Source organism: Ischnura elegans (genome assembly GCF_921293095.1).
Source record: "Ischnura elegans chromosome 13 unlocalized genomic scaffold, ioIscEleg1.1 SUPER_13_unloc_1, whole genome shotgun sequence".
Classification (NCBI taxonomy): Eukaryota; Metazoa; Arthropoda; class Insecta; order Odonata; family Coenagrionidae; genus Ischnura; species Ischnura elegans.
Genome location: NW_025791657.1, coordinates 2,681,354 through 2,706,760, shown reverse-complemented (window position 1 = coordinate 2,706,760; position 25,407 = coordinate 2,681,354). Strand labels below are relative to the sequence as shown.

Here is a 25,407-nt window from a genome sequence, read left to right as displayed (position 1 = left end):
TAAAATTTGACCCTTGCCATTCGTCTAAACAGGTATTTCAAAAACCAAATAATTTGTGTATTATGAATACACTAATGGTGGGTAACGAATCGCAATCAATGCCTTTCGTTTTCTTTGATGAAGGAAACTACCCTATTTCATTCAAAATGGCACTAGAGCATCCTATTGAAAAAATATACCGAGCAGTTGTATGTAAATTAAATAGCTAACAAGAATAAGTGAGCATGGGCTTGTCACTTACTGTCATTATTCTCCAGAACCACAACTTCTGCACAAAAGGCAAAGGCAAGTTTTGTCTATTTTCAGCCAAATTAGTTTTTTCCATATTTTTCTTCTTCCATGAATATGTGTTTGACCTAACAAAGCACAGTTTCCATCAGCACAACAAAGTGAATTGGATGGACTATGTATCAAAGCAAAATTTTCCAATTATTTCATAACTGAACCAAACCAAACCGGGGATCGAGCTATGCATACAAATAAAAATTTCAGTGAAAATTATAGAAATATTGACGAATAATAGGCTCCTGTGAAATAGAAAGTAGGATGAAAGTACGAAAAAATTTCATACGAGGATCACAAAATTTGACTGAATCTGAGATCCAGTTTTGGGGCATTTGAAAAGTCAGAATCAGTTACAAGTGTTTTCTGTGAAGAGTCATTTTCAAGCACTGAAGAGCACTCACCCACTGCCTCCGTCATATACTCCATGGCCATTGCCTTATTCTGAATCAGCTCTCCATTCTCCGTAGAAGTAGGCTGAAAGTAATCATTTAAGTATGAACGGACAGTTAATTGGAACTATCTTAGCAGGTGATTGAAGACAACCAATTCTTAAAACCATGTAAACTCACATATTAGCTTATATTTACCATGTGAACAAGAAGTAAAGTAATTATATTTATGAAAAAATATGCATTCTCTATTAATGACAGCAAATGTAAGGAAATCTGATTTTCCACACTTTGAAAACAATATAAATCATTAACAGCAAATTGAATCTGTGGTTGACAATCATTACATTCCATAGTATGCCTTCCTTCTCGAATTCCATACTAAAATTGTAATAATTTATTTATTAATGAATGCATTTATTATGAGAATTGAGCACACTCAAAAATCGCCTTAACTATCATGACATACCCTGTCACTAACAAAATATTGTCTACATTTCGATACCATTTTATGCTTTCTTTAGTAAGGACATATAACACAGAACTGAAGTTTTTCTAAATTATTCATATAAATTTCGGCTAGGACAGGTGACCCCATAGCTAGGCTATCTACGTATTTGTAGTGCTTGCCACTGAAGAAAAAACTTTTGATATGTGCAAAATTCCAGGAGTCAACAATCTTCACTTACCACTGGATGTGGTGCATCTGACTTTATGAGGATGATTTTCGCTAAATGTGCTACTTTCATCCTTGGGACACTATGTTTTTATTTATTCATCTCCCAGGTGGAAGAGGGGAATTTTCAGTCTCAACGTCGCCCGAATAAAGGCATTTTATTATTATTATTCTTTATTCCACAAGATTTACTTGGAGGTCTGCCAGCGTCGGGCCTTGCCAAGACGCTGCCTCAAGTTACAATTCATTTAAAAACAATCTAACTGTTCTACATGTATCCAGTACTACAGATTTTTGAATGTTATATATTGTGTTTCTTTTAATTTTTAATTTTTCAATTCCAAAATTGAGTGATGAATGTATTATTCCTGTTGATGATATTACTATGGGGATGATGGTGACCACGTCCTGTTTCCAGATAGTTTTTATTTGCCTTGCGAGGTCTTGATATTTTTGTTTCTTTTCCTCGTATTTCTTCTTAAGGTTGTGGTCAGCCGGAACTGCTATTTCAATTATAAAGGTCTGCTTTTCTTTTTTTTTAATCCAGATTATGTCCGGTCTGTTATGCTGGACAGGTTTGTCTGTGTAAATTGTGTTGTCCCAGTATAATTTGTAATTTTCATTTTCTAGCACTGTAACAGGGGTGAAAAGGTAATATGGTTCATGATCCACTTTTAATCCGGTAACATACGCTATTTCTAAATAAATAATTTTGCATACATTATTGTGTCTTTTGGTGTATTCATTACCTACTAGATTCGTACATTCGCTAATTATGTGTTCTATCGTCTCACTCTTTGCATTACATTTGCGACATAAATCATTTAATACGCTTCCGTCTTTGATTATATATTTCCTATAATTCTTCGTACCAATTACTCTGTCCTGAATGGCTACCATTGTCCCCTCCGTTTTCTTATATAGCTCACCTCTTTGTAACCAGGCATTTGATAGTGAGGTGTCTACGCATTCCTGATGAAGAAATTTGTGATGTATGCCATGTACTTGCTTGCTTCTCCATGTGTCTTCTAGCTCCTCTATTTTTTCTTCATCTATTGAATTGTCTCTGACATTAAGCTGGAGTGGTGTTGCTTTATCATCATTTTTTACGACTGACTTATAGAGGTTAGTCGTCTCGCCTTTCTGGAAAAAGTAATTTCGAAATTTATCTATAATTCTGTAATGTAGGCTCTTAATGCGTATTAAACCTCTACCACCATTTTTTCTTTTAATGTATAACCTTTCGACAGCAGCATTTGGATGATGTGATTTGTAATTTGTTAATGCTTTCCTTGTCAATCTATCTAGGTCTTCTAAATCCGTATTAGTCCAATGAATTACACCAAATGTATACGTTAAAGTTGGAACAGCAAATGTATTTATGGCTTTTGTTGTATTCCTGCTATTTAACTGCGTTTTAAGTATAAGTTGAAGCCTATTTTTATATTCTCTTGTGACTTTTTCCTTAATTTCTTTCTGTGGGATTTGAGTGTTCTGCAGTATGCCAAGATATTTATATTTTTCATGTTCTTCCATGTTTTCGATTTTTCCGCTATCTAAAAGAATATCTTGCCCTTTAACGTATCTCCCTTTATTAATTTCTAATTTTCTGCATTTATCTATTCCAAACTTCATACATATGTCATTACTAAAGCTCTCCGTTAATTTCAACATATAATTTAACTCCTTCTGATTGTGGGCATATAGCTTTAGATCATCCATGTAGAACAGATGATTAATCATATGTGTCTGATTTCTATCAATTTTTAATTTGAATCCATATTTTGTTGAATTTAATATATTTGATAATGGGTTGACAGCTAGGCAGAACCATAATGGGCTCAGTGAATCCCCTTGAAATATTCCTTTTTTTATTATTATTATTATTATTATTATTATTATTATTGTTACCATAAAGGGTTTCCACCAAATTTCAGCCACTACTATTCATTAAATTAATATTTACCTTGATTTAATGCAATACCATCATCGGACATGATTTATAGGTCCCAAGATTTTACTTAGTAGAACATAAGTCAAATGCAATGCATGCATGCAACAACAAAAAGAAACAATCAACTTGTCTTGTGATATGAATGCACCACAAAGAACTCATTTAGGCTGAAGAAACTTAAACCACACAAAGAAGCGTCATTTTATACTTGAAAACATTTCTCAAAGGAGCATATATGAAGCTCAGAGGCAAAAGGTTCTTTACTTTAGTGGCCATATGAAAGGGTCTCTTGTTGTACACTGCTGTGTAATCGCAGGACATGAGTACTTTCTCACCATGTCAAGTTAGCTGCCCATGCACTTGGGCAATGGTGATGAGCTGTTCCAAGAAGTATCCTTTGAGCATATGCAGAAGAAGAAGATACATGAAAATTGGTACAAATTATAAGAAGTTTAACAGTATAGGACAGTGTCGGCAAGTTTGAATCGATTGGGCTACTTAAAAACCTGTGTAGAAAGTATATAATAAGTTCAATCATTAAAAATACTTCAAATTCAGGATCTCCCCCAAACATCATTTTCATCAAAAAATTAAATTGAGTTATGTAAATTTCATTCATACCTCAGCAGCATTATTCTCCTCTGAATATTCTTTTACGTACATAGCATAAGAAGTTTAATAGTATAAAATAAAGTAGCAAGTTTGAATCGATTGGGTAACTAAAAAACCTAAGTAGAAAGTATATGCAAGTTCAGTCATTTAGGATATCATAAGTGTTGGCTACTTGAGCCTTGTTGTCTAATTTGAATCCAAAAACTGAAAAATGAAGTTTAGTTCTCTGTGTGCTCTCAACATCAGCAAAGCTGTCTAGTTCAGTGCTTTGCTGGTAGGCATAGGCAGTACGTAGACTATAGATCGAGTCTAGGAGGTTTGGAAAGACACCACCGAGAGCAGTAGTGGTTAATTAACTATCACATGAGTTTGTTTATTATTTCATTCAGCAAAATTTCATCAGTAAACACATCAGGAATGGTTTTAAACTGGATATGATTGCATGTACTTCATATGACGTCTGTTGCCGAAGGAAATTGAGGCCTTTTTATGCCCTAACTAACTCATTAACTGTACAGTATGATGTGAAGTATAACTCGTACACATTATCCAAAAACTAAGGTCACTTGAGCCCATTGGGCACGGAGTAGGGATATATCTACTCTATGCCTTGGGCTCAAGTAATTTACTACCTCTTTCATTGTTCCTCAGTGTATGACGAGTTTGCACTCAAGTTCTCCACCGACAATTTCTTTTAAGTTGAAATTTTTAAGGACTGGGCCACAATTCCTGTTTCTAACTCTAAATAAACAAGACGGGAAGAAGGTGGTATTTGGAGACAATCTTACTTCACACCTCATAATCAATGTAATTCAATTCTGTAATGTACACATAATTTTTCTTCCCCATTAATTCATCCCACTTTACTCAAGCACAGGATGTGGTGTACTTTTGGCGCTCAAATTTAGTGGAAGGGCAACATTCACCATTGGAAATAGTTCATTCAAGTAAAATGATTGGTTCTTCCAAAGAATCAGTCCTCAATGCTGTAGCAAGTTGTTTTGGAAAGCCACCAATAGGCAGGCCGAAAGAAAGTCGTAATAGTGCTTATAGAAGACAATCATATTACAAGCCATTTGCCAAATCAAGAAAAATCCAAAGCCAATGCAGACTTGTCTATGATTAAGAATGCATTTCTTCAAGGACTGCAAGATAAGAGAGGAGAGCTTGTGACACTACCCACTACGTGGAAGAAATACTCATATGTCACCTAGATAGAGTATAAGAGACAAGGTGATAAAGTTAACTTAATGATCTAAGCTTGGAGGTGGACCAAAATCAATGATGTCTTGCCATACAAAGGGTCTAGCAGGTTAAGATTGTGAAAAGTGCCCCCAGATATTTTGAAAAATTGCAAGCTCAGGTTCCCGCAATTTCAACAAATGTTTTTAATGATAACCTGCTCAATGGTTATCCCCATGTAAAACGGCAGTTATGCATATTCAAAAAGATGATACACCAATTATCACCGCTTTTGTCATATTCGCGCAGTACTTAGGAAATTAAAGCTTAACAGTATGGTTATAAACAATGATTAACCCTATCGCGCCGAATGCCACACCTGTGCGGCAAGGATTTTTTTCCACGAACACCTGTGCGGCGTTAATTTTCCTAACCTAAGCAACGAATGCCACGCCTGTACGGCACAGGTCGAAAAAAGTGACCATAGCGGACACAGTAGACCCACCGACGCGTGTTCCCTCATGATCCGCCTAAGCGCGAGCCCAGTCCCATCTTCGGCCGCTTAGGTCGACCCTTTCTTATCCTCTCCATGCGGTCAACTACTGTTATTTGCAGTGTGTTTTCCAAAACTATATTTGTTGCTAACCTTTCATATCTATTGCCATAAATGAATTCTTATTTTTTTGTTGACCACATGGAAATTTCAAACAAAATTCTAACGTTAATATCAACGGAATTATAGACCAACTAGTAAATATAATAAATCCGTCTAAATTAACGTTAGAACTTCGTTTGAAATTTCTGCACACTCAGAAAAGAAACACAAAATTCATTTTGAATGTAAAAAATCGATGCGAACAACAAATATTTGCATATATTTTGCACTAATATTTTAGCCAGTTGACCGCCGACTCGTCCTGGGAAGGGGCTTTTAATCCCTCTAGGGTCTGGGACAGAGGCCGAGGAAAGGGATCGGCGCCCCACTGAGTTGGGTCCAAAAATGATTAGGGAGGGAACCACTGCCCACAGTCGATGCAAAAAAGCTTCGTGCAGGGGAGTAAGGAAAACTTTCAAGAGACTCGTATTGAGGAAGAATTTCCCTCAACGAAGGCCCGGCGCGAAAGGGTTAAGATTAATTTTAGTGTGATAGGTGTTGTTTATGTAAATTTTTATTCTTAATCAATAATATAAGAAACTGATCAACAATCGTTGCTCTCAACAATCAAATCAAATATCCTCGTGGAATACATAGATGCAAATGGCACAAACCAGGTATTCGTTTTTTTGGCTGTTTCACCAATTTCAAAATTTTGAAAAAAAAATGGAATGTATTTTAAAGTTGTAACAGCATATATATTTTTTGGCGTGTCTATTTTTTCCTAAATTTTTTAATTTAACGTTGAGAAATGAAACTTATGCAAAAGTTTAGATTTCAGTCAAAAATTTTTGAAAAACAACAAGATTCCTGAATTTACATTTTAAAATCAAGGAAACGATTTTACAAAAATAAAAACTGCGGATAAGGTTAAAAAACAATAAACAGTGTTTCCATTTGTTTGGGGTTATTATCCATTGTAAAGGCCTGCAACTTTGGGGAAATACATAATTTTGGGTGCAATATAAGTGTATATTTTTTATTTTTCGAAATATCAAGGGGCATTTTTCACCATCTTAACCAGCTAGACCCATTGGAGAAATAGAAATAGAGCCCCTAAACCAATAAAAAGTATATTTTCTTTCACTGGACTCTAAACATTGCCATACACAAATCTAATTTTGTTTCACCAATTTGTTTACAGACTTGCTGGTAGTAATGTTTCAAGTGCTTTTTAGAAATTGAAATTTTAAAATTATGTTTTTACAATAACTTGTCTATATAATTTATATTTTGAAACCTACAGGATGATAAAAAATTATTCATTGCAATAACAGTCACCCTACTTGAACCCAAACTCCCTTCAAATGGTAGTTATTATGGGCATTACAGTTTGGGGTCGAGTAATCCAATAATAAGATTAACTCAATCCCATATAAAATAAAACATTCAAGTACTAACTTTGTAAAAAAATTTTCATTTTAAACCATAATTTAAACATATAAAATGAGAGTTTTTAAGAAAACAATACCATAACACCACCATTCACATGAGGACGTGACGTGGGGGGAAGAAAAGGGAGTGGGATGATTCCTTTGGGAGGACGTGGTCATGTACCGTGGATTGGGTCAAAAGGGGGATGGGAAGAAAGGGGGGGAAGGGCATGGTCCTGTTGAGGGAGGGCTCTTTGCTGATGACTTGCTGGCGTGCACAAAAGAACGAGTGCTTACTACACAGATTATGAATTCAACAAAAAATTAAATGCAATAAAACAAGGAATAATACACACAAATGCATGAAATTATCACCCAATTACCTTAACTTAAAACACAATACTGGCACGTGAAAAGAAACCAAAATCAATCAAATTTACGCAAAACAAATGACATCCAGAAAATAATTAAAAAATGACACAAGAATCTTCACTTCTTGTGATTCTCTGGCGTGAATACAAAAACAAATGAAATGACCACATCAACACTAATCCAAAAACTATCCAATAATACATTCTGTCCAAAATACTAAAGTATACTCAGTCACGGGAAAACAGGAGGCCCAAATGAATTAAAAAACTACAAGGGAAAAATTTTGCAGGGCAACGGGAACTCTTCACAATTAGTTCTTCTATTCTTGATCGGGGTATATAAAGGAATTCTTCGTAAATTTTTACCTTGGGGGATGGGGGGGGACGTAATGCGGGATAACAGTTCTCCTTATCCACTCTTGGTCATAGATGGGTATGACCTTCTTGGCTGGCTCCAGTCAGGGTCGCTTAATCTTCATTCACCGTGGGCTGAGAGAATATTTATTTATGGGCATCGTGGGTTGACTTTATTCCTCTTGGCACAGGAAATCCACCCTTCTGTTCTTCTATTTCCTCTTCTTCACCATTCTTCTCTTCTCAATCTAACCTCCACCATTCTGTTCCCTACTTAACCCCCACATGACAGGCAGGATGCCTTCAGCTCTCCAGCATAGAATTCGGCCACAATACGAAGCCGGCGTAAATGTGTCTTCTCCAGCTGATATTTGTCTGGGTTTTACAACCTAGAGAGGGTTAATATTCTGGGATTGTAGTAGGTGGGGGAAACCCTGGAAGTAGTGGGTTTTCTTTGAATCCTCACCATGGGTAGGGGGTGTGCCTAAACATGTTCTCATTTCGTAGAGGGAGAGGTTGCAGATTCCACCACTCTCCATTTGCTGCTCACAGGTGTTGTTTGGAAGGAGGGGATGGGGAAAAGTGAGGACCTTTCACTTGCCACGCACACAACACGGAAAAAACCCAAAAATCAGGAAAGCGAGGAATCGTGGGGGAAGGGGGAAACACTTTACACTCCATTCAGACTCACACTCATACTCACACATGATATTGCATCAGCTCTCCTTCCTTCGTGCACACCAAGTTAAAGTTACCCATGAAACATGCTAAACGGCATATGTTAAAATATGTTTGGCCATTTTTGGCCACAGCATTTAAAATTCAGGATTTCTCCCAAACATCACTTTCATCCATTAATTTAATTGAATGTGAATTTCATGCATACCTCAGTGGCATCAGTCTCCTTGGGGGATTGTTCTTCTTTGGCCAAAACCAGCACAGAGTCAAGGTCTATCTCGATGGCTCCAGTGCCTTCAGCATCCACCTCCTCACCATGGGAAGATATTGAGGTCTGTGCCTGCATATGAGTCCAATGTCAGCATCATTATCGACAGAGATGCAGATATACATATAGAAATAGCTTCATTAGTTCGTCAAAAAATAAAGACTCCCAAATATAGCATTGATAAGAATCTACACACCACCTCAAAAAATTCACCAGTTAATATTCACATGTACACCTTGTTTGTTACATTTATGTGCACTAAATTGTACTATAATTATAATGTACGACAATGCTCAAAAAAGGAAATAACTCATCTTCTCAAGAAAATGCAGGATTAGTATCCGGTAAAAAAATGCAACTCATGAGTGAATAAAAATTTTTCTAACGCTTGAAAGTGTGACTGAGACTTTGGTTTAATTTTAAATGCTTCAAAATACTGTTGCCCTTCACATTGAGTTATCTTACACACTTGAAAAATGCATTTGTATTACGAGGATTGTATCTGCTAGATGTTTTACATCATGATGAAAATTCTTAAGTCTTTTAAAATACAGAATCACATAAAATTCAAGTATGGGCAAATCGCTCAAAAGAGTACAGAAAAAAATACAAAGCATGCTTTGCTGAGATGGATGAGATGTGTTTACTCACATGCCAAGAGTTCATCATACTGTTAGCTCATCCTACTGCAATGCCTGGATTTATTACCAACCTTGAATTTGCATAGTAGCCTTTTAAAATTATTCTGCATTTTGCGGATGATAATCATAGTCCCTGCTTTATATGACTATTACCCTAGCATTCTTTCATCTAACAAAGGTTACTATAATAATCCAAGGGGTTGTAATTCCATGTGTCGGTATAGCAGTTTTTAATTCTGTAGTGAGCCAGGCAATAAATAGCTTTGGAGTATAAAGGAGCAATTCATAGCATGCAAACAATAATAGCAATTTCAGCTCATTCCACTGCCAATCTAACCTTAATTACAGTGGGTATCATACCTCCCTCTTAACATACAAAAAGTAAGCCTAAAACGATCATAAACATGCTATATTCATTACATTTCGATATTTGGTGCTTTTTTAATGGTGCTTCACAGGGAGTAACTGTATTAACCTCTTCCCTACGCAGGGCGTGATTTCACGGCCTGAATTTTCTGATGCTAAAGAAGGAAGGCCGGATTATCATAGCTTGACGTTTTCGAAGCAAAAGGCCAAAGGCCGTGTTTTCACGATTTTGCGGTCAAGCATGCTAAGTGGGTCCCAACCACCATTAGAGTCTCTCAGCGTGAGAGGTCCGACCCTTTCCTATTGTCCGCATGGGGATTATCTCGGCCTATCCCGGCACTTAGTGACCCACTCAAGGAAGGTGCTAATGGTCACTTATTTGTTTATAAGTTAAAATAACTAAAAACGTTCATTTTGCATTTATTGAAAATCAATGCCAGGAATTACATACTGTATGTTCTGCTGATTGGTTCCAAATTTTAAACGGAATTCTAGCGTTCATATTAACGGAGTTGATCATCACCTAGAACAATTTTTGGAGATGCTAAGGTTAGATGTTTAATTGTTATTTTTATAACTCACTAGCAAGTTTGTAGGAGCGATATTGTAATGATTTACATCTAAAAATATACGTTATTTTGTTAGGTACATTTGCAGTGAAATTCAATAGAATATTTGATTTAACTTCTATGAAAAAAAACCCTCGTAATGTAATAAAATATGATTCTCTCATTTCTTTGTCGTGAGCCAAAATTACAGCGAATATTTTTAATAACCTCTTACCAACTCTTGAATACAAAGGTATTTTAAACGAATTTCGCTATAAATACTAATTAATGCATATCCTAGAATTTCGTAAATTTAATGTACGATAATGTATGATAAGGAATGTTTTACGTAGACACATGTTGTGAGAAGCATTCCATACCATTGCAGGAAAGACAACTGCTCTACCCAGGTAGTTACTCTCATATCTTGGATCTCTGGTCAGGTTGCACCTCACAGAGTTTGTTCGGGACACATTAGCGCATTAATGTTTTCTTGGAAAAACTTATTATCCTCCAACTGGAAGACCCAAGAGTATATTGGTGTAAGTATTCTCCTACTGAAATATGTACTTGGAAGGTGATAACCTCACTCTTCTCGGAATATCTCATTTTCTTTTCAAAATTTTCTTGCTGTGTATTCAAATTTAGCCGTTAATTATCTGTACGCATTCCGCTACCTATACCAGGGATGGTTTCTGTGGAACCCTGCTGTGCGATGCAGCCCATACCATGAATGAAAGAGAACTGCACCACCTAGGTAATTACTCTCATATCTTGCTTCTCTGGTCAGGATCCAGGTGGTCTGCTTTGTGTCCCTCATGGGCTTATTTCAGGACACATTAGCGCATTAATGTTTTCTAGGAAAAACTTATCATCCTCCAAACTGGAAGACCCAAGAGTATATTGGTGTAAGTATTCTCCTACGGAAATATGTGCGTGGAAGATAATAACCTCACTCTTCTCGGAAAAGCTCATTTTCTTTTCAAAATTTTCTTGGCATATATTCAAATTTAACCGTAAATGTTCTGTATGCATTCCCCTTCCTCCTCCTGCAAGGATTTTTTTTCAAATGATGTTTTGGTGGAATGACATTTTTTCTTGGAATTATACAGCCAGGATTTTTTTCTTGAAGTGCCTTTCGTTTTGCTTTTGTTAGTTTTGCTTACGTTCTCGACAGTCAAGTGGTATAAAAAACTATTTTTCACATGCTGGATGCGTCAGTGCTGAATGCGCATTGTCTTTATAAGGCTGTCACAAAAAAAGGATACCGATAGAAAAGTTCCAGGTCAACCTTATTCGGGAGATTTTGGAAACATACCTCAGGCAAAACAGAATGGCTAAAGGAAGAAGATCACAGCAAGATCTACCGACTAGGCTAACTTCGCCATTGCCGGTCCAAAGCTCGGATGCAAAAGAAGGATGGGAAATTTATTCTAGAAACAGTGTTTTGTATTTTTTTATTTCGTGCGTAATATGAATTTATATTTATAACAGCAAATTTGCTTTAAAATAATATTTAGCCATTTCAAACAACAAATTTGTATGATTCAAGTAGTTTTATGAGAATTTTTCAGGAAAATATTCTTCTAAAAAAATTCTAAATGTATCATTTTCATGTTTTCAGAGAACTGGAGAGCAGACGCAAATGAGGAGTGCGGATTTTGGCATCATGGATCTAAATTATGTTAATATCATAAATCGTAAATATTTAGAAGTAGGCTAGGAACATTGAAAGATTTCCTTCCCTTTAAAGTATTTGTTGGTCTATGATATAATGCCGTTTTGCTGTAAACCCTAAAACTAACCGTAGAACTTCTTTTAAAAGTTCTACAGGCATTGCAAAATGAAAGGAATACATTGATGAACTGACATTTAATGCAACAGTTACAATAAAAAAAATTAAAATTGCACTGGTAACAATTAACAGACCGCAAAAGTACGCCGGGATGGGCTGCTCTCGGGGAAAAGGGTCGAGGATTATCCCCACTAGGAAAGGTCATTAAGGGGAGGAAGCGACTACCTGGTCAGTCCCGAGCCGAAAAAAAAACTCCATACGGGGCGAAAAAGAAAATCTCAAACCCTTCGTAGAACCAAAAGCAACTTCCCCAGAAGGAGCTCGGCTCGAAAAGGTTAAATGTGTATTACTTTAAGCAAGATGGAGGATAGAATGTTGGGTAAACAAAGGAGAGAATAGGATTTTTAGATAGCATGGAAAGGGTGAAGTTGTGAATTTAGGAGGGAAGGGGGACTTTTGGAATGCTTTGTGAATGCTCCATGCAAACCTACCTTAACACCAAGCGGTAGAGTGCTTTAATAAAAATGTCTTGGAGTTTATTTTTAAGCATTATATATGCAGTATGAAAAAGCTTTATGATACCTTTATCGAGGTTTTAAGTATTTCTTCCTGATTTTTATGAAAAAAAAAAGTTTTCAAGTCGTATATCCTATCGGAAAACCATTAATTGATGTCTAGCAGCTAAATACGTACTATTGATCGTAAAAATCGTCTCTTCAAAACAATTTGACCGGTAAAACTCACTGATGGCTGACAATGAGATATATATCTATATGTATATTATATGTATATGCAATACACTACGCTTCCTTGTTGACCGTTTTTCGAGTTAGCTGCACAAATTCCCGTCAATTCGTTCAGTCTATCACTATTTTAAGTAAACACGAGTAGCAAGTTACGGCTACTAGACATTGATGTATTATTGTCAATTTAATATGGTGAATTCTACCAAAATATGATGTTTAGTATCCTCATCTGGGGCCCTAGACCCACTTCTAAAATAACGTTCAAAATTCAAAAAAGGATACTGCAGCTCTTCGGTAAAATGTCTCCTTACACAGCATGTCACGCTCCACTTCAAAAAATTAACTATATTACATCACCCCTTTGTGTTCATGTATACTGCGACTGTTTGTGCAAAAAACTATATTCATAATTATGACGATTTCTTCATATAAAATTTTTTTTCTTTCTTCATTAGTACTGTTTTTGTATCATATATACTCCTTGACATGTCTTATGTTTGTCCAAACAGATCACCTGACCAATTAAAATATTGTAATTATTATTGTTATTATTATTATGATTACCTGATCAGTGGCTTGGGACACGAGGTCAGTTGTGGCCCCATTAGTGCTATTATTGTGTGCATATCCACCTCCATCATCACTGAACTGATCTGCTTTTACAGAAGGAGACCCACATCTTACCATGCCACTCTGAGAAAAAAGAGAATTAACACTTCATTGATACAGTTTTACACCAATTGGTATTAGAAGCAAAAAGATCACAACCAAAATAACAAATATAGGGTGTATACATAATTGCAAAATTCCCTGAAAAGCTATTCTGACCTCAGATAGGAAGATGGGAGAAATCCATCGACTAACAAAATATGGCCCATTAAGTTACTCTCTCTTTTCAATTAGCCATAGGAAACCCTTCCTAGAAAGGAACAACAAATTTATCAGCAATTATTTGTGAAATCATGGTCTCATGACATATTCATTGGCAACCAAGATTTTTTGTCTACTTGTGCAGACGTAGTACAAAAAAGTTGTTTTCATCCATTAAAGGTGATCATTATATTTTATTTCAATCAAAGATGAATACATAACAAGTTCCATTAAAATCACCTCATGGAAAGAAATTGATGCCTCTTGACAACCACCCTGGTTTGCCAACATCCAACATTCCCTTTCCAAAGATGCTGAAGGACAAATCCTGAGTCCCCCTTATCATTTACTCCATATAGTTCTCACTACATCCACATCTGCAACAGTTGCTATATGCCTAATATAAATTCTTTTTTGGGAGCAATTCATGTTTGGTAGGATTGGCTAGAAACTGCATCACCTGACTATGTGGCAATACAGCCAGCCAGAACTAACACAACAGGATTTATCATTCACCATGAAAGGTTTTTCACATTTGAAATGACTTCACCAGTAGTTGACCGCATAATGAGACATGATGGCCTGATAAAAACAGCTATAGACGGACTGCTGGAAAAATAGTAAAAGTTATAAAAGATGTAAAAGAGAAGAAATACGTCCCAATGAAATAGTTAGCGGACAGTAGTGTTGCCTCAAAGATATCTTAGGACTTATGAAGATGATCCGTCCTTCTGTTATGTGGTGATTGGAAGTGAGTGTGGTGTTTCTATGCTGAGAAAAATGGGAAATGCCATGATGTCAGAGTCCTCAATTGTTCAGTGAGCAATGGTGAGTGATTAGAGTAGCTCTATGCCCCCATTCTGTTCAAAAGAATAAACCATTCATTTTGAATGATTTCTTCAAGAATGACACATGTCTATGTTAGTCGAAAAAACTTTTGGGCCAACGGGCCAAAATTTTTCGGAATTTTGATTCCCATGATCTCTCTTGAAAAAGAAACCAGAATCGGTCAGGAAACGTTGGGGCCACCCAAAAATTTGCAAGGCAACAGAATCTTTTCTTCAACTAACATGACTAACTGTGAAAGTTCTAAAGAAGACTTATTACGCATCTCAAGTTAATTTATTCACATTTGACAAAGTTAGGGTAAAGGTTTTGCTTTTCTAACAACTGCTACAGGAATATTCCACGGAGGAAATATTCCTGTGATCATATTCCTATTCCATATTTAATAAAGGAAGGGAAAAGGTATTGTTAAATGATATTCGAATTATACATAGAGGACTGAATATGTGTAGTAGCAAAACTGTGCTTAACAAAGCAAACGAGAACTTACCAAGTCGTCAGCCGCCAAAGGGTCTAAAGCATTACTTGAATATCCAGCTGGATCCTGTGTGTACGTCACAGGATAATTACCTTCACTGAGAGGGTCTTCATTCTCATCTTTGACAGTTACCTAGAAGATAATGCTGGGTGCCAATCAATGGGGGCAAAATAAAAATGTAAATAATAAGAATAAAACCTCTTTCACCTGAGACCACTCAAGCTGGCTGAAATCTTGTTTGCACAAGATTTTATTGACAACCTAAAATGAAATGGCAGACATGACCAGTTTACTCTGCACACCTTAATGTGGAATGCTTCTCTATGTGCTATCCACAGTAGAAGTGGGCAAATTCTTCCCCTTCCAACTCAGACATTATTCTATCCTGTAGAACCTTGATTTACATTGCCATTTATAATGCATTATATGTTGCATTGAAATTGTCCAGGGCACAATATGGGGCAGAGGGATTAGTGTTTTCTCGTTGTTAGCAAAGGAGTGAAGTAAAACCCTCATTATCTGTGAATCTATTTAGAGACAGAAGTTCTCTATGATGACATTGTCTCCTTAAGTCAGTTATTAAACAATTTCTAAACAATAACTCTAATACTTTTTATTCTTTTTATGAGCCCATCAAGACGTTCCATGTAAGAAAAAATTCTTTTCATCAATTATTTGAATCTACTATCGGTATCTCTCACCAAAAACAATAGATATGTTACAAAAAACGTCATGTTAAGGAAATTTAGTGACAGGAAAGAAGCATATTACACTCCAGCAGTAAAATTTCCACATTCTGGATGATTGACTAAATTGTTTGTGGGCTGTTTTACATCTATGGGCATTTATGTAGTTGACAAGACAAAGAGACAGAAAAATGCAAGTGATTCATGATAGGAAACATCCAAAATCTTTGATAGCCATTTTACACGCATCATGGAATGGCTCAGATTAGAACGGCATTTATTTCTAAAATGGCTAGGAATTGCACAAATGCATGAAGGAAATTAGAACAGGGGCTATTTTGCCATCTTACACCCACCGATTGTTGAATGCATTCTAGCATTTCCCTGCTATAGACGACGAATTTTATGACTGCACCTTCGCACACACGACAGATTCTGCTACAGAACAGTAAAGCGAGCCTTACAGCTTCGATCCTGAAACATGAAAAGTCTCCTATGGTCGTAACGTAAGGATCAAGAGGCAGGACAAAACAAGTACTGTGTTGGTTAACTGGAACGGAAGAATTCATACAAGTCAAACTCTCAAAGTAGTGAAACTTAAATGGAAATCCATTACAAGCACCCAGCTAAGAGGAAGTTTTTGCTATGGATGAAGGTACTTTGCTAGGGTTTCTTCAGTTGAGGCATGTGCACTCACACAACGATAAGGAAACTGCGAGAGTGGAAGGGACCTTGCAAAACTTCCTTTGGTTGAGAGAGACACATTCGCTCAACATAGGGGAAACATGTTTCCTTCATGTTTACATTATTTGTATTGTTGTCTTTTTTTAGATTCAACTAAACTTTAGATTTTACTAAATGAATAAGTTGAATTCCGTTCTTTATTGTACTTCCCTTGCTTATAAATATGTTGTATGAGGATTCTGGCTTCTTCTTATGTTGAGGTCAAGCAGGAAGATTGATTGAAGAAAAAGAGAGCAAGCTTGAGATTCACCTATGCTGTAGCAAAGACAATAGGCTAGAAAGGAGAATTGAGATAGTCCACCATAAGACTCCTCCATGGGATGTGTGACATTTCTCTCACAAGAATGGAGGTGTAATTACGCTAATATTGACCTATCTCCCTAAGGAGATGAGGGCGGTCAGACGTTTTGCCTCATGTTGTGCAACTCACGGTCACAAATATAGTGAACAGACTTTTGGATTAATTTGGACATGGGATCATTCCATATAAAATCAACCAATATTTTGACCAAATGACACACACCGACTCGGATTTTCATGAAACTTGCGGTGATCGTACATCCTGGTATAATTAGATATTGTACACAATTTTAGCCTCCAATTGTCAATTTTTAATGAAATATGAGCAATTGAACCTTTGGCGTGACCCGTAAAGTGCCGCAACGTGCAACACATTGTGATTTTTATTTTCATCCATAATTCAATTCCTGTGAGATGAAAAGCCATTATTATTTTCTATAGCTAAGTGGTCCATAATAATCCCACGACTATCTTAAATATTCAGTGCATGAAGTAATTCAGCTGCAAAAAAAACGAAGTGTACAAAAAAGTCTCGCTTGTAACATTTTTCGTTGTCAGCATCCACAGGGAAAGGCCATGCGAGTACAGACTCATGGTCCAGTTAAAAGCAATCATTAATGTATGAGCAAAGATCCTGATGAAAAAAGTCGCGAGTCTGACGTTCCTTTTATTAAAAAAATACTCATTTAAGTTCATGGTAAAAAATTGCTCTTTTTCAAGGCACATAGAAATAACAAAATTTAGAGGATATATGAGCTAATACTAATGTTTAAACAATATTGGAGCATGCATTAACTCATTATAGCGTATGCTACCGGCTTATAGAGTAGTAAACACATAAGCAATCATGTCAATGTACTTCTCAACTTACTGCTAATTTCGTGCTACCTGCACTATTCGAGCAGAAGGAGTTTTAATTTAAAAAAACCTTCATGATCCATAGTACACTATCATAGTCTACATTCCTTCTAATCTGTTTCCAAAGAACAGATATATTTCATACCCAGATGTATTGATATCACAGGAATGTACATTATCAAATGTAAAAAGGAACCGTCATCCAATCATTTGAATTGAGAAATTTCTCAGGTACTTCACCCTTTCCATGTTTCATCTAGTCATTCTACATCATTGGAAATTTAGGTAAAAACCGTAAAACTAAATTAACAACCTAATCAATTGATTTGAAAGTGAAACTCCTCTTTCTAACTGGCTTAACACATTCTAAGATGTCTTAGTGTTTTTCACAGTCTTAATATTTTTTTGAATGTTGGCCACTTCCTCCCTCAAGAAGTAGTATGACATACCAGAGCTTGTGGTTGCAGGAGAATTAAGCACCCAAAATTTGTGTCCTAGTGGCACACAGCAAACATATCTCTCTGGCCAAGAGAATAATGATAGTGAGGGCCCTTTAGGAGTCATGAATTTAACTGAAACATCACCTTCTTCATGGTTGACAGCTTCCACCAGTCCAATGTACCACACTGCTTGCTGTAAATACAAGCTGCATATGAAAAAACAGCCAAATTTTCTGGGAAACCCACCATTTCAGAACAAAATAAAATATCGTTCTGAACTCATGATCCAGGCCAGTGAACCTTGCAGTGACTTTTCCATCCGGTAAAGGCACAAAATTATGGATATTTCTTGTGCCTGGAATTGTTTTTGCCTTGGTGGATCTTTCAGAGGTTTACTATGTGTCCAAGCCACATCACTAGACTTAATGTAATGGATGTTGATGTCTTTCATATTATCTCTACAAAATTCATACATCCCACTACTGTTTGCTATTTGCTGTGTCATTCGTTTAGTGGTACCACCTAAACCATCACAGGAAGACTTTCCATGGCTTGCGGAAAAAAGTCCGGGTTGCATTCATTCCATAGTCATTATAATGATGGCACAAATTTATAAAAGACTTGTAGTTTTTACATTGCCCAGCACATCCATCTGTGAAGTACTGAACCTCTTGGATCGTAGGTGAAGTTCTCTTTTAAAATTTTATAAGGTGACGTTGCTCTTCCATAACAAAGGTCATCAGATATGATACAATGGGATGAGGTAGTGAGAGTACCATCTTTCTTCAGGTAAACCAAGCAAGGGGTAGGGTGCATGCTAGTTTGGTCCAGTGATAACTTTGAACTTCAACCTTAATTAAAAATAAAAAGTTTTCAGTAAAATCTATTACGATAACCGTCTTTTCACGGGTGAGGGTTTGTTTGCTTATTTTGAACAACTAGGATTGTTCTTTAGAGACATAACAATGTGATATCAGTTTATTCATTTTGAGGCATAGAATTTCCAAGAGTTCATCAATGGATGATGTAAACAATTGAAGTTCTATTCTACCAGAGGAAACTCACTGACTATATTTCACTGTATCAGTAGGGGTATATTCACAAAATACAGAAATGATGATATCCTTTAGCCTGGGCCATTTAGCCTTTATCTTAGGCTTTGGCCTTTAACTTGACAGTAAGAACATTTTCTTAGCATAAAATCTGCATTGTTTTTGTCACAGATGATGATATCCATCAACTCCTTATAAATTTCCTTCAATTGCAAAGCGCTAATTAGCAGTTTCACATTTTGATATATAACACAAACACAAACTGAGTGAGTCCCAGAAGCACCATCTATCACACACCATTTTGAATGAAGTAAACAAAATTTGGAGAACCCAATTTTTTCTTGTGGGTACTGCTCTTACCCACATTAACTTTATCTTTGGCTCTAGGAATCTGTATAGAATTCCAGTCAAGCTCGTAAAAATTTTTCACCAGCTCTACCGAGGAGATAGGAAGTGGTTTCCCAGCACATGATGATGGCATAGCAGGTATTCCCTCATCATCAATTAACTATTTTACTTGTCTCTTAGTGTAGCCTGAAACATGAAATTCACTTATAATCCTTTTCCTAGACCAAGATAAGGGGGCCAGGGTCAACATTTGAATTTTACCCTGCCAGCTAACTGTCGGCAATTTATTCTTTATTTTAGTCAGAAGGTCATCCAGGTTGGCTGCCTTTTGCTTGACCAGTTGACTGTCACCCTCATCTTCATCACAACTTACATTTTCCAGGATGGATTCACTAATTTCAATGCATCAGACACTATATAAACAAGGTAATGCTTAGCCAATGTTATATATCCTTTTCCATATGAGTGTCTACTATGAAAAGACAAAGAATGTAATTTCAAAGGAGAGCACTTTAAAGCCTCCAAGCTGCAGTTTCCTTCATCTTATTTTCTATGACCTTTTACCCAGACTTAACTGATGTAAGTTCTTCATCGCTTTCGTCAATGCCATTGGAAACAATATCACTTTTGCAAATTTTGGAAATCCTAATGTCACACATACAGCAAATTTTCTCTAGGCTTCACCATGATGCCTGCTGCTCTCACGGACTTCCTTTTTTTTAGAGATATGGTCCTCAGATATTTCCTAACAGGACCTTTATGATAGGCAAAGGGGTACAGCATTTGAGCTGATAACACTCACTTTAAGTAGCAATGAAGATGATGAGAGCACACAGTCAACAGTGATGAAATAGGAATATTGCACCGCAGGGCAATGAATTCTCTGTCCACTTCTGGTAGTTATTTGAAAACAAAAGTTTGGGCTGTGTTTGTGTAGCTCTTTTGGTGAAATTCAGAACAGAGTTCTTTGCCAACACTGGACAATGCTATCTCTGACATGGCAAGACATACCTCAACACGAATAAGACATGTTACAATTAAGTCTGGCTATCAATCACACACACCAGTTGCTTAGTCTGAAATTCAACACACAATATCACTAAGGCAGCACCATATGAATGAGAATTGAATTAACTTCACTTGGACTGAAATTGGAGAAAACTTTCTGATAGCTCTCCTCTGCCTTTTATGCCATACTATTCAGTTACTTCATACCCTTGTATGAAATAGCTTGGTAGGAATAGTCCTGAAAGCAAAAAATTAGCAGTACGTTGGGAAGTACATTCACATGATTGCCTTTGTGTTTCCTACTCTAAGAACCAGGAGCATACACTATAGTGAGATAATGCAAGCTCCAATATTGTTTAATCATGAGTATAAGCTTATTTCTCCTCTGAATTGTGTAAATTCTATGTGACTTGAAAAAGAGCCATTTTTTTATCGTGACCATGAATGAGTATTTTTTTAATAAAAGGAACGTCAGACTCGCGACTTTTTTTCATCAGGATCTTTGCTCATACATTAATGATTACTTTTAACTGAACCATGTGTCTGTATTCGCATGGCCTTTTCCTGGGGATGCTGACAATTTAAAATGTTACAAGCGAGATTTTTTTGTACACTTCGTTTTTTTGCAGCTGAATTACTTCATGTACTGAATATTTAAGATAGTCGTGGGATCATTATAGACCACTTAGCTATAGAAAATAATAATGGCTTTTCATCTCACAGGAATGGAATTATGGATGAAAATAAAAATCACAATGTGTTGCATGTTGCGGCACTTTACGGGTCACGCCAAAGGTTCAACTGCTCATATTTCATTAAAAATTGACAATTGGAGGATAAAATTGTGTACAATATCTAATTATACCAGGATGTACGATCACCATAAGTTTCATGAAAATCCGAGTCGGTGGGTGTCATGACCTGGTTCATTTCAAATGGAATGACCCCATGTCAATTCAGATGTGACCTCAATGTTAAAAATTCTACAACAAGAATACTTTTATAACTAAACATTTATATTATTGTATCTTCCTATATATTTTGGTCATTAATGAGCAATTCTTTATACATTTTTTTAATTTTATGTTTCATTAAATGTGTGCAGAAAGGTTTCTCAGGTTTTCCACCGGTTGATATCGTCCATGTCTTCCGACGTTTCGATCTGCGACTTGCTGATCATCCTCAGGGGATCTTCTGAATGCCGTTCTTAAAAAATTTTCAGTATATATACACTCCATCCGAGTTCAGGTGTAACCTGATTGGTTCACGCTTGTTGAGGTTTTCCCGCCATTTTTGTCGTATATAATAGACTTCATTATTGGTCTCCAAGCATTGCTGATTTGGAAACCAGTGTCCCTGTTGAAGTTGTTGCGGTTGACGCGGATCTGAATGGCTTCCTTGACAAGGCGGTCCCAGTAGCCATGTGCTCGGCATAGCAGTTTCGTCTCCTTCCATTGTATGGCATGATCTTCATTGATGCTATGCTCCGCCACTGCAGACTTTTCCGGTTGGGCCAGCCGTAAGTACCTCTGATGTTCCTTCGTTCTGGTTTCAATAGTCCGACTGGTCTCTCCAATGTATTTCTTTCCGCACTCGCATGGAATTTCGTAGACTCCTGGTGTCTTCAGTCCGAGGGGATCCTTTACTCTCACCAGTTGATCCCTGAGCTTTGGAGGTGGTAAATGAATTGTCTTAATATTGTATCTGCCTAGAATGTGTTGTATCTTTCCGGATATTGTGGAGACATAGGGAAGAAAGGCTTTCGCGGTCGGCTCTTCTTGCGGCTCTCTTATGCCGCCAATGGGCTTGTTAAAGGTCCTTTTTAGGGCCTCAGAAATCTGATGTTTGCTATAGCCATTTTTCCGAAACGTAATCTGCAGGTGCTTTATCTCATTCTGGATGCTCTCGTTATCGGGAATCTTCTTCGCTCTGTGCAATAGAGTAGACAACACAGCTTGCTTCTGTGATGGGTGGTGATGACTCTGATTGTTGAGATATAGGTCGGTGTGAGTCGCTTTCCTGTATATGCTGTGTCCCAGGCTTCCATCTTTCTTTTTCTGGATTAGAATGTCGAGGAACGGGAGTTGGCCATTTGTCTCTTTTTCCATGGTGAATTTGATGCTCGGATGCTGACTATTCATGTGGGCGAAGAACAGGTCCAGGGCGTCTTTTCCGTGTGGCCAGATCAGGAACGTGTCGTCCACATATCTAAAAAAGCATTTGGGTTTCAGTGGAGCTGAGTTGAGAGCCTGTTTTTCAAAGTTTTCCATGTAAAAATTCGCAATTGCTGGGGATAGCGGCGAACCCATGGCTACACCCTCTGTCTGCTCGTAGAATTGTCCATCGAATGAGAAATAGGTCGAAGTCAGCACATGATGGAAGAGCTTGACTGTGTCAGAGTCGAATCTTTCTGCTAAGAGCCGCATCGTGTCAGCCAATGGTACACAGGTAAACAATGACACCACGTCCAGGCTGACAAGGATGTCAGTCGTGTCCACTCGGATCTCTTTGATGGTCTCGACGAATTCCAGTGAGTTCTTCACATGATGTTCACTTACACCCACATGTGGTGCAAGAATGCCGGTTAGATATTTTGCCAGATTATAGGTTGGCGAACTTATGGCGCTCACGATTGGTCTAAGTGGAACTCCTTCCTTATGGATCTTCGGTAATCCGTAGATTCTGGGAGGTACCGGTGCCTCTGCTCGAAGGTGCCTCGCTGTCTCCAGTGGAATTCCCGCTTCTTTGATGAGCTTAATAGTCTTTCTGCTAATAGAGTCCGTGGGGTCTCGTGGAATTCTCTTGTATGAGTTGTTTGTGAGTAACTCCTTCATCTTCTCTTGATAATCCAATGTTTTCATGAGTACGGTAGCGTTGCCCTTGTCGGCTGGTAAGATGGTTACTGCAGTATTTTTCCGTAAGGATCGCAGAGCAGCTCTTTCTTTAAAACTGATGTTGGACTTGGGCGGCACAGCTTTCTTCAAAGTCATAGATATCTCTGCTCTTATATCTTCTGCGGCGTCATTGGGTAGTTTTCGTACTGCTTGCTCCACTCCACCGATGATGTCGCTGAATGGTATTGATCGTGGTGCCGGTGCAAAGTTCAGGCCCTTGGAGAGAACAGATAAGGTGTCTTCGTCTATCCTCTCGTCGGTGAGATTTATTACCAAGCGGTGGCGATCTGGTTTCGTGTTAGGTTTATTTTTCCTAGGTAGACGCTCGAACTTCTGCTTCAGTCTCTCCGTGTCACGGTTATGCAATGAATCACCCAAGGCTGCGGTGGCCCGATCAACATGCTCCCAGTCAATCTGTGAAAGAATGGTAGAGAGGCGTAGGTGAAGATCTCTCAAAGTTTTGGCGTTGTGATCCAGCATCCGTCGTTTGTTCTGTATTTGTTCTCTGAGCAGGGCAAGGCTGGTCCGTTGGAGAATTCGATCTACTTTCGTCGATTTAAGCGAGGATTTCACCTTGGCAAAAGTTGGAATAGCCTCTTCGTCGCGGCATTTCAGAAGAAAAGCAAGACTGCATAATAGTTTTGCCTTCTCCTTGCGTAGGTCCGAAAGTTTACGGACGCTGCGATGTGTCTCCTCCCCGTAGAGGTGAGTTATGTATGATCTTAGATTTTCCCGGCGTATCAGTTGCAGAAAGGTTTCTCGGGTTTTCCACCGGTTGATGTCGTCCATGTCTCCCGACGTTTCTATCTGCGACTTGCTGATCATCCTCAGGGGATCTTCTGAATGCCGTTCTTAAAAAATTTTCAGTATATATACACTCCATCCGAGTTCAGGTGTAACCTGATTGGTTCACGCTTGTTGAGGTTTTCCCGCCATTTTTGTCGTATATAATAGACTTCATTATTGGTCTCCAAGCATTGCTGATTTGGAAACCAGTGTCCCTGTTGAAGTTGTTGCGGTTGACGCGGATCTGAATGGCTTCCTTGACAAGGCGGTCCCAGTAGCCATGTGCTCGGCATAGCAAGTTTCAAGTGTCCTGCTTTTCCTCCATTCATCCTTTCTTTTTAACCCTTTTGCACCTTGATGTCGGGAGGATCCAGCGGGTATTTTTATTCATAGAACACCTGCCAGTGGGTACGGTGCAGATTTTTGTCCAATATCCACGTGGATTTTTGAAAAGTGGGAAATTGTACTTCGAATTGAAAATTATGATTGCGTGTATTGAAAATCTGTTAACAGCTAGGTGTAAAAAATGTAAAAATTGCTTGAGAAAATTAGGTAGACGAAATATATATATCATCACAGATCTAATAAATTTTTACATATCTAAATTATGAAATTAATGCAATATTTCTTCTTATCTTAGTTTTAAAACATTCAGTGTGGAGCACATCAATTGACAGGCTCTACCAGTCAGGCCAGGAGTCCACTCTCCGCCTTGGTATGTCATTACTATCCAATCCAAGTTCTTCCACCGTGCGTATGAACTTCAACAAGAATCCCCCTTATAAACCGTGTGCACCATTTGTAAAAAGCAGTGTTTGAACGGAAGGTATGTTATGGAAAACTCCCTCTGATTTTTTTTCTTATTTTATTGACCAATTCTAAGGACTTTCATGAAAATCACATCCACATTGAATGTGCAATATGTTAATAGCTAACAGGATGATACGAATAAATAAAATGCTTAAGAAAATTAGATCCACAGAAAAATATATAAATTCATAGAGTAAATTAATTTTATTGATCCAACTTATAAAATTGATGTTATTTTCCAAGGGGCCTACTTTTCCTCTTATTTCTTTTTTAATAGGGTGCTGTCCTCCTTTTTCATCTCATGGTATCTGGTCTCCCTAGTCACACAAGCAAGGGTTACTTCCCGTATAAATGCATTCAGTTACATTGGGCTTAAGCAATTTTGTCGAGCAAC

At 37.4% G+C, this 25,407-nt stretch overlaps 1 protein-coding gene across 1 annotated transcript; it reads right to left on the bottom strand.

Moving 5' to 3' along the window:
• Positions 1-576: 576 nt before the first annotated feature.
• On the bottom strand, positions 577-23,897 carry LOC124172484. The gene is made up of 5 exons (XM_046551922.1): positions 22,269-23,897; positions 15,100-15,153; positions 13,458-13,586; positions 8,738-8,869; positions 577-759 (listed from the first exon to the last, which is right to left on the bottom strand). The coding sequence occupies exons 1-5, from the start codon at positions 23,895-23,897 to the stop codon at positions 577-579; spliced, it is 2,127 nt and encodes a 708-aa protein (XP_046407878.1).
• Positions 23,898-25,407: the final 1,510 nt, after the last annotated feature.

Excerpts from the sequence above, each read along its gene's own strand:
- LOC124172484 (XM_046551922.1), bottom strand. The coding sequence starts at position 23,897 with ATGCTGGATCACAACGCCAAAACTTTGAGAGATCTTCACCTACGCCTC. Across the intron at positions 13,587-15,099 it reads CTTTGGCGGCTGACGACTTG|AGTGGCATGGTAAGATGTGG; the intron begins GTAAGTTCTCGT and ends CTTTTTTCTCAG. Across the intron at positions 760-8,737 it reads AGGAGACTGATGCCACTGAG|CCTACTTCTACGGAGAATGG; the intron begins GTATGCATGAAA and ends GATTACTTTCAG.